This window comes from Camelus ferus, chromosome 2 (genome assembly GCF_009834535.1).
Source record: "Camelus ferus isolate YT-003-E chromosome 2, BCGSAC_Cfer_1.0, whole genome shotgun sequence".
NCBI lineage: Eukaryota > Metazoa > Chordata > Mammalia > Artiodactyla > Camelidae > Camelus > Camelus ferus.
Window position 1 is genome coordinate 26026522 of NC_045697.1, and position 14506 is coordinate 26041027.

General features: G+C 36.6%; 1 protein-coding gene across 2 annotated transcripts in view; it reads right to left on the bottom strand.

Annotated features, from left to right (window-relative positions):
• The window catches only part of ARAP2 (ArfGAP with RhoGAP domain, ankyrin repeat and PH domain 2), a 162249-nt gene that overhangs the window by 115063 nt on the left and 32680 nt on the right, over positions 1-14506 (bottom strand). For both annotated transcript variants that reach the window (XM_032495553.1, XM_032495548.1), the window contains exon 7: positions 3783-3852. In XM_032495553.1, coding sequence (XP_032351444.1) covers positions 3783-3852 — 70 coding nt within the window. The remainder of the gene's footprint in view (positions 1-3782; positions 3853-14506) is intronic.

The window sequence follows — 14506 nt, forward strand, 5'->3', positions numbered from 1 at the left end:
ACTAACTCTAATTGAAATGGTGATTTTTTTTTTATATTTACCGTGTAATTATTGGATTACAATCTTTCCCAATTGACTGTGTGACCTACATGTATTTTCTTCATCAGCTTTCACAGAATCAGTATTGTATGCATATTTTCTGAATGAATGAATCCTATGTCCAATCAATCACAATTACACAAACTCTGACAGCTCATTTTCAGTATTTTTCTAAATTTACTTTTTAACACTTCCGCTGGCCTGTGCAGCCCACACCCTAACAAATTAATGTCTGATTTATCGCACACGCTCCTGATTTACCTCCCTGCTTTCAGCTTGTTTTCCTTCTAACCTTTCCTGCATATTATCATTCAAATGTCATAGCTAGAGTTAATAAAGGCAAGATTTGTGGAGGAGGAGAAAAAGATGGGTTTTGAAGTTTGCACAGGGTTTTCATGGATGGCAATGGCTAATGAGATTAAGATGGAAGAGCAAAACCAAAGAAGTGAAAACACGAGAAAAGACACACTCAAGGTTTCCACGGTGTGTACCCAGACACAGTTGAAAAAGGTCACTGCAAAGAAATACACGACACGATTGGCTTAAAAAGAAAACCCAATAAATGCAGGTGAGTTACAAGGCGATGCTGAGCAATGCTTGACACAAAGGGTGCTAGGAATTTTCAGGAGGGAGAGGTCTTCTCCCCACAGTTGGGCACCCAAGGGACGGGAGGGGCACAGCGCCCTTGGGGACCACAAAAGGGCCTCTCTGGCTGTAAATGTGCAGTGGTTGACACCAGAAGGTGAAAGGTCCAGAACAGCCAAAAACGTTTCTTTACACTTTACCCCCAAGATGATCCATTCTCAATTGTAGTTTGCCTACGAATTAGAGGAGCTTATAAAAATACATCTCTAGTGAGATAATCAACTATTTGTGGAATGAAGTGTTACCACTAACCCATTTTTCAGCAGAGAAAAATCAAACAGTGCTGTAGGGAAAGAGAGGGGAATTTTTAAAATGAGATTTTCCTTCCTTTAGCTCTCTTCAAAGAGATTAAAAAAAAATTCCTTAAAAAATTACAACTCACCTGAATGCCTACAATAATGGTGTTTGAAAAGTAAGTACTTACGGAAGAGTAACAGAAAAATAAATAAATACCCCAGAAGTGATCAAAACGTACTTAAAGGGGCGAGATATGATGTCACCTTAACCTCAGGAAGTTGCAGTTTCTCTAACGGCTCATTTATAATCTATTTTGAGATTCCAAGACAAATATCGACATTTTTAACATCGTAGAGTTGATTTTACATTTCTCTTCTAACACACAGTAAAGACAATACAGGGAAAAGAAGTAAAAAACCTAAATGACACCAGGCTCAAAATGGCTGCGTTCTTCAGAGTGTAAAATTTTCCTTACAGGAAGAAATTTTGAGCCCCTAACACACAGATATCTAGGTCAAGTTTGTCACTTATCTACCACTTGCAGACAATGAAGCGACCACGGGGCAACGTTGCCCACAGCTGAGTGAGAATGGGGGTGAGTTAGATTTCTTGGCGGGTGACAAGATATCAAGGCTGGTGGGAGGATGCCGTTTTCAGCAATACAATGACAAGGCCTTGCTGAGACATCAAAAAGTAACACTGAAGAAAGCAGAAGAAAACGAGGGAAACAGGCAACCCTGCAAACTACTTCCCGAGAGCCCGACCACATGTTCCTCAAGTGCACATTTACACACGGAAAGACCTGACTACTCACTGCACGTGACCAGGAAAACTGCACATCCAGCTGAGACGGCAGCTACGGCCACACCCACGCCTTCTGTTCCCTGGTCTTGAAATGCCACCTTCCCAGTCCACTAATCCATCCCTTTTGCCAGAAGAGTCACAACAGAAGCCATGTTTCCTTTCAGGAAATACTCATCCCAGTGTTTTTGTTCTTTTGCCAACACAAAACCAATCACGGAATAGTAAAGGAATAAAATGCCACAGGAAATCTGATTTTTAAAAAAAAATGTTTCATGTCAACCTAAAGGATTTGTAATAATTCATTTTAAGATAAACTTTTATCTCAGTTTCCAACCAAGGCTGCATCATTTTTACTGTATTACTGTGGATAGGCATTCATCAACTCACTACAATTTAGATGAGCTTTTTAAAGGACAGAGTGAGTCCAGTTGGGCAGAGATACTAGAAATGTGGATAATGACACCAATAGCAATAGAGCCTGATGGCATGGAAGCCTGTCTCCCTTCTGAATAGTTCTCCTCCTCATTTCAATCAAACCAGAGGCGGGCACAGGTGCTGAAGAAAACCAGAGGTCAGATTGCATCTGATAGAGATTATCTTGTACCCACCCTAGGCGTAGAAACTGCCTCAACATTGAAATGAGCAAGCAAACTAAAGACAGTAGCTGAGGCAGAAAACCAGCTTTTAAAAATGTTCATCCTATTGTCTTGCAAATGTCAAAGGTGAGTTTTTAAACCTATTTGATGCTTTACCAGGACCACTGCAAAGTGAAATCAAACAATTAACACTTTCGTAAGCTTTTTATTATTCTTAGTGCTGTGGCATGTAGTGTGTAGTACTGTCTGTCTAAAAGAATATACTCTTCTTCCTTGTAGCACTAAAGAATCGATATATGAAAGGAAGTCTAAATCTCTATTCAAGCCACAATTATCACCAATATTAGGTAATGGAAACCTCTACATAATGAGAAGATAATGTTAGATTATAAACCAAATGTAAGAGAACATGATTAAATGAGTATATTGAACGAATGTATATGGTTAAGACTATAAAGTTATCTGATTTTAACTAACAAAAACTAGGCTAAATTTACCAGCTCCAACTTTTTAGTTAAGGAAATTTTCAAGCACATGGAAGTTGAAAGATGAGTACAATGAACACTCCCATCCTCTACCTCAATTTGACTCACACCCTCTAACTCAACTGCTCGCATAGTCAGTTTTTGTTTTATCTAATTATGCATGTGTGCAAATATATGTATGTAAACACAATATATATATAGATAGGGAACATCTGAAAGACATTTGCAGATATAATGGCATTTCACTCCTAAATATTTCAGTATACATCTCCTAAGAATAAAGACATTTTCATACCTAATGAGAAGGATGTGATCAAAACAGTATCACATCAAGAACTCAGCTGCCTAAAGAATGTATTATAACCCCTTGCAATCCAGATATTCCATGAGCTCTAACTCCAGACACAAGCTTCTCAGCCTCCTCTCCCACTTGTCTCCTCCATACGCTCTGCCGTCCAATCAGACAATCGGGGCCTCTCACTGTTTTCTCTCTACCAAGTGCTGTTCTTTCTAAGTTTCTCTAGGTACAAACATTCCTCTTTCTTTAAAATCCATGACCACTGAAATCTGTCCAAGAAGTGCTCCTGGGTTTTTCCACAGCCCGTCCAAAGTACAAAATAACTTCCCCTCACTTCACCATTTCTCATTTATGGTGTCATCCTGTGAACATGTTTTAGTGCCGTCTAGGATAAAGGCAGTTTCTCGTTTAGGTGTCTGTCCCTCATGGCAATTTCCTGCAGTTGGTCAGAGATATTCCACAAATAATTTTTAGATATACAAATTTTTTTAAAAATCCCAATTTTAATCTGTCAGGGAGAAGTTAAACTATGGAAAGAGTTAGGTGTTTTATCCTATGCAAATTCTTTTCACACTGATAGTCCAACTCCTGTTCTTAAAGACCAAGCCACGTGCTTAGTTTACTGATGTTCACTTAGCAAGCCCAGGGCAATCTTTGGAAAGTGTGAAATGTACTTACCTTATCGTTATTGTAATAAGAAATGCTAAGGCCGTCAAATTTCACCCATCTTTTCTGAAACATGCGTTTTCTGTAAAATATATGAAATCGTCATTTTATATTTAATAACCATAAACTTGGATTTTAGATACATTTGTAATATAACTGTTGAGTATGTTCCCATTTGCTGTTAAAAAGCAAAGAAAACAACAGGCGTGAAAATGTACACTTTTGACAACAGTACATAGGAAAGAAAAAATACATACAATGACAATTTTTAATCAGGTGACCTAGGTATTTTTTTTTAATGTAGCTGCTAATGGTGTCATCACCCACATTTATAAGGCTGAGTGGAAAACAAAGTGTGGTCAGAAACACAATCATTCACCCATATCCCTTAAAGGGGCTAATCCCTTAATGAAGATAACATGAAGTTTTACCCTATATTAAGCTTATAACATTTTATCCTATTTTTTTCTTAATTTTTTGCTTTGGAGCATGAATAATATTTTGCTAACATAACAAACAAACAGCTTTGTCAATCGGATTTACATAGTTATATATTTTAATTCTGATCAAATAAGCTGAAAAAGCTGTCTAAATCTAGAGAATCATTTGCAATCATCCAAAACTCACTGAAACATTAACAATTTGGAACAAAGATCCACATGAAAGGCCAATGCAGTTTAAAATGGTTACTGACATGAAAAACAAAACACGACAGTATCCCATGTTCCTTATTTAGTCATAAAGGAGAAGAAAACATGTTCTGACTCTGTAAGGGAAAGGTGAAAAACCACTTCCCCTTGGGCTTGTTTTTATTTAGTTTCAGTCCCCTTCCCTGAAGTCAGACAATCCTAACGGTTTGGAATATCTTATTCTCTACATGACTCTCAGTGTGAACGGACACCATCTAGACACGCTCAGCCTTGAACACAGATAATATGCGAAAACTAACTTCTGGTCTGAAAAAACAGTCATTTCTAAACCAACAGGTAAATGACCATGTCTGCCTTTTCCTTTTGCACAGTTTCCTAACATGGTTAAGATAAGAAAATGGTAGAACTTTCTGTGGTTTTCAGATTTAAAGATAGAAAAAGCACTTCAGGAAGTGTGGAGAACCGGTCTTCCAGGCTGTTTCCTGAGCGCCACACACCTATGACTCCAGTGAAACACCATGAGCCTCCCAAACCGATCATCAGCCAAGTGATTCTGCTTAAGATAAACTTAGAATAAATCTGATCAAATGGAGAAAAGGTTTGAAATTCATTAGTGTGGACCACATTTTCACATATAAGCATTTAATAAATCATTAAGTAATACGAACATGTCAAGACTTTCTAATTATATAACCACAACGAACTTCCCAGCCCTCTTCACATCTTATCCCTCATCCTTCTGCTTCTACTTAACTTCTCTTGGTCTGCAATGTGTTTTCTTAACCTTGCAACATCCGACAGTGTCGGTTCTTACTTCCTTCACTGACCTAAGCGTTCTTCAAGTTGCCAGCGTTAAAAGTTAAAAGGCAAAGAAGTACCAACCAAACACACAATAATTATACATTGAACAAAAGCACGTAGCACTCATTTCATGTAATACTTAAAGGCAGGTAAACAGACATCTTCCCACACAATCCCAACTGTAATTCTATAAATCAAGATTTTGTTCTGGGCCCCCACCTACCTTACATGGTTAAGAGTGGTAAGCTTGAGCTCAGTACCTATAATCTTCCATTTCAGAATAAAAATTAGCAACATCTGTAGGAGATAAAGCTCTTAGGACCTTCCATTATCCCTCTGTTTCCTTTGCTAACTTCTCCTTATCTTTCAGAGTTCCACCTCAGCCACCTACACAGACATTCCTTTTCTGCAATTCCTCTCCTGGAGAATAACAAAGTTATTCTCCCTCAAAGCACCCTCTCCTTTTCCTCATAGCGCTTAACACAATCTCTGATTACATATGTTTGCTTAGTTGCTTAATGTCTGTCTCCCACACCAACCCTCATGCTTTACAAGGACAAAGTCCAAGGAGGTTTCATTCTCCCCTATATGATAAGCAACTAACACAGAGACAAATATGGCACTAAAAACGAATCTGTTAAATGAATGAGTGACAAGATTATGCACATGTCCCTTAGCAACATGGACAAGATGACAGAGAAAACCTCAAACGACCGGCACTCAAATAATGAGCATCTTTTAAAAGAAAGGTTGGCAGAAGGCAGGAAAAACTTCTAAAAAGTCAGAATTAAATTCAAAGTTTGAAAACTTGTCAAACCCACTTTAACATGTCTTAGATTGTTTGGTTGTAGCAATTTGGACTCATAAAGCTTTCTTAGAATTCCATCACCATCTGGATAGACAGTTTGAGGTCTGAGACATCATCGAAGAGTTTTAACATTTGTGTCCACAGAAAAATGAGAAGGGGAGGAGGGTGGGCAGACAGCTCAGAGATCAGTCAAAGATGCTCCCATGTGACTAGTTACATTTCTTTTCTCAGGCACTGACTACAAAGGACACACTCAGGAAAGCCACCAAAACCTCAGCCTCTTGAGCGGCTCAACTCCTAAGATACTCCCCCCAACCATTTTCATTTTCTCAACCACGAGGTGATTATCTGATGTGTTCAGCCACTTCAACCCAATGTTTTTAAAGATTAAGTCTGTCTAATGATCGACTGAAGGACCAGGAAATGAGACAAATCCCAGTCCACGATAAAACGGAGTGAGTGTAGCAGGTGACAAATCAATTGTTTCGTAGCTGGAGAGAGCCACTGTGCACTCCCATCATTAACACGTTACTTCTGTTGCTATTCACTCAGCCACCATCAAATCTGTGGGTACCTGCTCTGCGGACACTACTCTCCAGCCATCCTGCCTCCTTTCTCTAAACTCCTTCTTGCCTCCTGGCCTTCCCACATGCCATTTTCTCCACTTGGAATGCTCCCTGCCTGCTCTTGATGAGGCTGGCTTCTTTATCCTTGAGACATCAGTTCAAAAGTCATTCCCCCAAGTGGCCACCGTTGAATAACACATTGGTCCTCCAGGTTCCCTGGGCCTCTTGCCCCATCTCTTTGCTTCATGGCACTCAGCAGAACTTGCAATCATATATTTGTCTTGTGTCCTCCATCTCCCATACTAGGTATTAAGATCCTTGAGTGCAAAAACCATTTATGTTTTTTATCAAGGTAAAACCAGTGACTGCCACAATTCCTAACTTATAAAACTGAATACTCAGTGAGTGATGAGTGAATATATATTTCTCATTGAAAAATGCTTCCTCAAATTTTCATTTTATGTATGGAGAATACAAACACTACTAACTCAACTACTTCACCCTTAATTTCATTTTTTGCTTTTATCAAATACTAAAGATCAGAATTTTTATATGACAAAATAAAAGCCTTGTAAAATATCTTGTTATTAAAGCAAAAGTAGAGTCTACAGAAAACTTGAAAAATTCATCATTAGTTTCCATGTAATTTTAAAATACATTTTAGAGTTAACCAGTTTTAAAATACATTTTTAAGATGTGTATATTTTGTACTTTCCTATTTAAAAATGCAAATTAATAAATTGTTTCTAAAACTAAATTTACATAAACATTTTTGAATCTATTTAACTCATTAAATGTGTCAGTATTCAACTAGCTATTTTCTGCATGTAAACTTCAATACTGAATTCTACTAACTGGTTATTTTAAGATAACTTAGATACTTCCTCACAATATAGTCCTCCTTTCTAGCAAATGGAAACTTGGATTCAATATTGGTAAACTCTATAAATTAATCAAAAATTCAACTTCATAAAAGGGAGAGCTTGAGAAGTACTTGGTTTCTAAACATCAATACAATTTTAAATTAAAAAATGTTGGTGAATAATAAATTTTTAAGAGTTATCTTTTCTGTGCAAGAGTTAAATATTTTTCTCATGTACTTATGAAAGTCTACTCAACATCAGGCAACTAATTCCAGTGTAATTATGTAAAATTAATCTTTAACATTCAATAAGAGATTGCTAAAGTACTTTAAGTTCTCTCTGATGAGGAGGATAAATTAGGAATTTGGCATTAATGGATACACACTACTATATATAAAATAAACAACAAGGGCCTACCGTATAGCACAGAAACTATATTCAATATTTGTAATAACCTATAAGGAAAAAGAACCTGAAAAAGAATATATATATGTGTGTGTATGTAACTGAATCACTTTGCTTTACACCTGAAACATTGTAAATCAACTATACTTCAGTAAATATGGTTTTTAAGTTTTCTCTGACATAAATGATGCCTTTTCCTTAAATTTCAATTAACTTCCCCTAATCCAATTAAAATTGATGTATTTAGTAAATGTTACAAAAAAAGGACCAAGTATAAAATACAATGTCACTCTAGCCTCTATTCCTACTATCACGTGACACAAATTAGACCTGAAATAATGAAGAATTATCAGCCAGAGAAGAGATTTTAAAGCCTCAGTCAATAAAGAACTTCTTTGGCACAATAATCTTCGTAATAAAAACAGCCACCACTTATAGAGTGCTTTGTTCTAGGCATTGTTGCAAGCATATACAAATATTAATTCATTTAATCCTCCAAACAACCATATGAGGCAAGTAATATTATTACTCCCATTTTACAGATGAAGGCACAATGGAATCATTAGGTTAAATAATTGGCCCAAGCCACACGACTAATAAAGAGCTTTCCAGTGAGTCAAATCTAGGCATTGTGGTCCAAAGTGTGTGCTCTTAACCACTGTACAAAACAGACTCTGGTATATTTTATAGCAAAGCATCTTGGATATCCCGTTAGGCAGCGGTAACATTTGACCTCTATGCATTTAATATGTGAGTTCAACTTTGCAAAGTGCTTCAGAATTCCTTCAAGAAAAGGTAAAGTAGACAGGAAAAAAATTAGCCTTGGTTTTACCCTATTTTGTTTTTAGGGTGTCAAAGGGAAACATTTCTTTAAGAAGCTTTCTTAGAACATTTTATAAGGCATGTGCAGTGTTATTGAACGGATTTCTATCAGCTCTCTCCCTGAGCTCTGGCCGGGCAGGTGATGTAATATTTCGACCACTATTATAAATACAGCCTCACCACCTGGTGTCAGTTTTTGTTGTCTCAAAATTGTGTATCTTAAAATTTCTTTTTTAAGTACAGTGTATTACAAACAATTAATTATCTATTTATGAAGTATTTATATGAAGGCACCTCTGTTTAATTTCATTCCTAAGTGCCAGTAGGTTTTTTTTTTTTTTTAAAGACTGTATCTTTTAGCTTTAAAAAACTGCAAAATTGGACAAGCATGCTAACCAACAATATTAATTTAGGGAGGCAGAGGTTACCAAACTGTCAACTTCAAATATCACATAACCAGAATGAACCTCAAAGTGATGAAGTCAAATTTATGACTTTTATTAATCATGGTATTTTAATCATGACAAACATACTTATCATTCTAAACAGAAGTATCTAAAAAAAGGTGTCATAAACATGCTGTTTCAGACTCATGTGCCTTGTTTACATAATCCTGAAGAATTATATGCGTATTTTCTCTTATTTTCTGCTCCAACCTTAACTAGCCTCAATATTTTTTAGAACTACTACAATTTCCAAAAGTACAGATTTTTGTTTATATATCTAATAATGAATTTTTTATTTCTTTATTTATTTAATTACTCTTAAGTATGAGGCTTTTAAATACTGCAGCATTAGTTATGAAGCATTTTACAGATACACATCCAAGGAATTATTATAATGTTTCTATAAAATGTCAGCATGTTTCTATTCTAAAGTGTATTTCCTTACTTTTAAGCAAACCAAAATGATAGTTTCCAAGATTCTATGAAGCAAAATGAGTTGGGGCCAGAAAAAAATAAAACAAAATTTCTCTGAAATCCCAGCTTCCGTCTCTGTTTTAAATGAGAAAAACACAAATGTTATTTACCACAAAATCCCACGTGCTAAAAAGAGTTTTAGAAGTCAATGATAAAGCATTTAACGTGTGACTACTAATCATTGCACTATTTACAAAGAGCTTAGTGCTTACATGACATAATAGATGAAAAGCCACGTTAAAAGATGACACCTCTTTATTTTACAGTCACACTCTATAAAAAAATAAAAATTTAACATGAAACCAGCTTATAGTTAAGATGATCAATTAAAAGCTTGTATTTATCTTTACTCCTCACAAAACCTCAAGAGATTAAAAAATAAATGAAAATGAATAAATACCTACAAACCAACAATGATGAGAGAAGGAAATGACAGTATTAGGAAACCAGGAAAGCACAAGGAGGGAGAGGGGCTGTCTCAGGAGGTTTCACAGAGCTGATTGCTAAGCCTACAAGAGTTCAAATTGAGAGGAAAACCAATTTACTCAAAAAATCTCAGAAAGTCTCAGGAGATACAAGTACCAAGCAACTCTGGAAGTGAATATGAAGGAGAGGGGGTGCTGAGAACAGGAAGACTGACTGAAAGGCTACTGAAGAGATAAACTTGCACCCCTCACCACTCCACCCCAGAATGCATCCCTTACTCCACAGCTGGAAAACGGCACCTCCTCCTCCTCAGCAGGACAGCAGAGTTTTATTCTCTAGAGAAGGTCAAACCCAGGTCTCTAGACTGGGAGACTCAGATATGGCTGAAGGTAGGGGACAGTATTACAGTAGAATCAAGTCCACATCATAAATATTTATTCTCAAAGTCCACTTTCCCTACTAAGCTCCCCAAATCAGCCTTACCACCCTCAATAAAGAGGCTCATTTTAAAGATGCTGGCATGAGGAGTCTCCAAGGAAACATATTAGGAAAGGCCTAACGAGATCATCTTGCAAGAAATAGACAGCAAGGTCCATCAGAGCACGATCCCACCAGCTTTGCGGCGTCTCCTTAAAGATGAACAGCCCAAACAGAGAATCAGTTATGACAGGAAGACTCAACTGATGCGGCAAACTTCATTGCTGTCTTATGTTAAGTAACTGCCACAGGGCCTCAACCTTCGGAAGCCACCACCCTGATCAGTCAGGAGCCGTCAACATCAAGGCAAGACCCTCCACCGGCAAAAAAGATTATGACCTGCTGAAGGCTCAGACAATGGTTTCTATTTTTTAGCTAATAAAGTGGTTTGTTTTAATTAAAAAAAATGCCCAAGATTAAGAAATATCTGAGGAAAGCATCTCAAAGATAAAAGATGGGGAAGAAACCCCCTCCAAAAAATTGAAAGAAACAAAGTCTACAGGAAAAGAAAGCTTCAAAACACTTATGAATAGCCACAGAGAGATAAGAGAACATAGGGTGTCTGTGAAACAATAGTACGTTATAAGAAGGTCAAAAGTAAGAAAGTGCTTTCTACATTAAACGTAAGATAACAAAAAGCAAAAGTGGGTTACAATACATAAACTAAATAAGCTTTCTTAGGCGGCTGTAGGATGATAAAATTGACATGTGTGTGTATTTTGGTTACTTCACAGATTTATAGTCCTGAGGAAGAATTTGTGGATAAATGAGCGATAAGTACATAAAAAAACTAAGCAAACAAAAAAAATCAGTAATTATTAATTCCAAGGAAATAAAAGGTGGCAAATGAAAGAAAAAGCCATCATTCTATGTTGCAAAGCTCAAATATGAGTAGCCTTTACACAGTCCTAAGAATATTAAAGTAAATATAGATAAAACTCATTTTATACACCTACTTTAAAATATGATTAGATGGGAACTGTGTGTAGGCGGGTGAACAGCAGTGAAAATGAATAAACATTATATTCTAGGCTAATCTTTCCGCAGTTAATTCCGATCACTGAAAAGTCAGGAAGCATCAGTATGGAATTATTAAGATAAAGTAAATACCGAAAGAAACTACTAAAAAATTAGCAAGTGGCTGCCTCTTGTGATGAAGTGGGATGAGAGGAAACATTGCCCTTTTTTTTTCTTCCAGTTTTATTGAGACATAACCAACATACAGCACTGTATCAGTTTAAGGTACACAGCATAATGATTTGACTTACATTCCTCACGAAATGATTACTACAGTAAGTTTAGTGAACATCTATCTTCTCACATAGACACAAAATTGAAGAAGTGGAAAAATAATTTTTTCCTTGTGATAAGAACTCTTAATACTTCCTCTTAGCCACGTTCATATATTATAGCCGTGTTAATTTTATTTGTCATGTTGTTTACGTGCACTTATTTATCCTGTGAACTGGAAGTCTATACCTTTTGACTGCCTTCATCCAATTTCCCCTCCCCCCAGCTATTTTTTTAAAAATAAGTCAGGCAGAACTTTCAGACACTTAAAACCACGTGGTTTTATAACCACCAAAAAAACTAAACTTTAAATATTCAATGTAAACACATGATTTCTTTACTTTATGGTTGCCACGGTAAGAATTGACTAGAACTCACTTTCAGTAATGTTATCAAAGATCACCTGAAATGAAATGGTGCTCTTCTGAAAAGAAAGAAAATTGAGGTTTACTGAGCTCCAATTAGGGGGATCTGTGGCCAGGCCCAATGTTACCTACTTTTCCAACTGATCCCATGGAGAAAGTCTTGCCCTTACACTTTTACGTGTGGGAAACAGAGGTTCTGAGACGTTAAGTCACAGAGAGAATGAGTGATAGATGAACAATTCTAATTTCTGTCTGATTCCGAAATCCTCATTCACTTCTCTGTAGCTAGACTGACTGAAGGAAATTAGCCATATTATTTTAATAAATACTAAAACTAAGAATTTTTTTCCTCAAATTGCAAATAAAATATCAAAACTTTTATTCACTTGACACAGTCTTTACAAGTTATGTGTGATTTGAGAAATGGGCAAAAAGACACTCTTTATCAGAGATTTAAGAGTCAATGTTTAAATTCCACAAGGTGATTGATACACAACACCTTGGTCAGATAAAGACTTCTTAAGTTTCCACTACATTTGCTTTGCACTGAAAGCCTGGCCATAGGACAGCATTCCCAGGAGATCTGAGGCACTTGCACGCTTCTGTGCAGATGGGGAGTCGCTCCACTGTGGTAGCCTTGGAGACTCTGGGCACTGGCTGGAAAGTCAGCCTCTGACAAAGGTACCAACAGCAGAAGCTCTGATGTCCCACCAAGTCCCAGGACTGGCTTCAGAGTGCTCTCTCAACCACTGTTTGGGATTTAGCCTTTCTTTGGAGATTTGATCACTGGCTTTCAACCTGCACATGCAATTCACTGGCAGTTTCTCCCTCCAGGTCCTACAGCCCGATCTGCATCTTCCATAAAACAACCTCAACTTACCCTTCTATATATCTCACAGACTTTAGGACATTCAGATATCACGACACCCATGCCCTTTCACTCCCTCTCGCCTGAAAAGTATTTCATCTAAAACCGCCAGTTAAAATGGTACCCATTTTCCAACTGCTTTCTCCTCCCTAGAAGATCTTAGAAGAAATGTTTTCTCAACCTCTCTGTAACCTCATGATTCTGTACTCTGTGGACCCTTCTGTATCAATTACCATACTTTGTCTTTGAGTGTATTTTTATTTGTATTTTTTTCTGCCCTAAGTGGAAGATACAAAAAAGACATGGAACACATCCTGCTCATCTTTATATTCTTTCATAAATTCTTAAATGTATTATATATACAAACAGCTTCTGCTGTCCCAGGCTCACATGGCCACACAACGCTTCTCTATGGTTAAAAAAAAATTAGTAATACTTTTTTTAAAAAAGAATTTAACTGAGTAAGAAAGAAGTTCTAAATCATCTTGTCAAGTAAAACAGGAACTCCTCAAGATACAGTGCAGTTTTTGTAACTACGCTCTGTGTGTTAATACTGAACACACAAACATCTTTAGAAAACAGGTTAAAAAGTCGAAAGGGTTTCCGAGTTGCAGATACTCTTGGATATTCAATATGTGCTTCTCCTAGAAGGGATGTGGCACAATCAACCATGTTCTCTTTCCTTTACAGCGACTCACAGGATTTGTCCTCTGAGTTACATAGTCAAGAAATGCTGGAATAAATTCTATCCAGTCTTTCATATTTGCATCTACTCAGACTTGCTGAAGAGCTTGAGGTTTTTAGTTACATGTAGGAAAGGGGAGAATCTTGTTTTATTAATCTGCAAAACCCAGAGAATTCTCTAAAATAAGTATCATTTATTAAGTTTTATATCTGCCTGGGCTGTTTGAAACACTAACAACAGACCCGAGTTCAACATTTTATCAAGTTTTTTCCATACAATTTTTTAAACCAATAGTATCAGGCTATATTATAATTAGATCATTCTAACAGTTACATAAATTTTCATACTTTAAGCTCAATTGGAAATGTTTCCACATTTCTCTAGTTGCATGGTGTTAAAAATTATTTTCTTACTAAATAGTGGGCAGTTTTTACATACTGTGCACTGATTCAGAATTGGCATTTCCATTTCAAAAGCAAATAGACACTCAGTCATGTGAAATAAATCCAGATTATGAATCTGATTATTTTGTTTAATGTCACTCATGACTGAGGACAGTTTCAAACACTATTTGGAGAAAGATAGGAAGAATAACTGAGTACAGCTATTATTTGTTTTTAAACTCTGTTTTGACAATACTTGGACATGTCTTTAGGACAGAAACAGAATTTCAATAAGGACCCTGAGAGTCCACTGCCATGTTCATATTTACCAGTGCTACCAACGGTACCTGCAGATTTCTAACCAGTACAGTGTTTAGAATTAGTTTTTATTACAAAATCCCTATAAT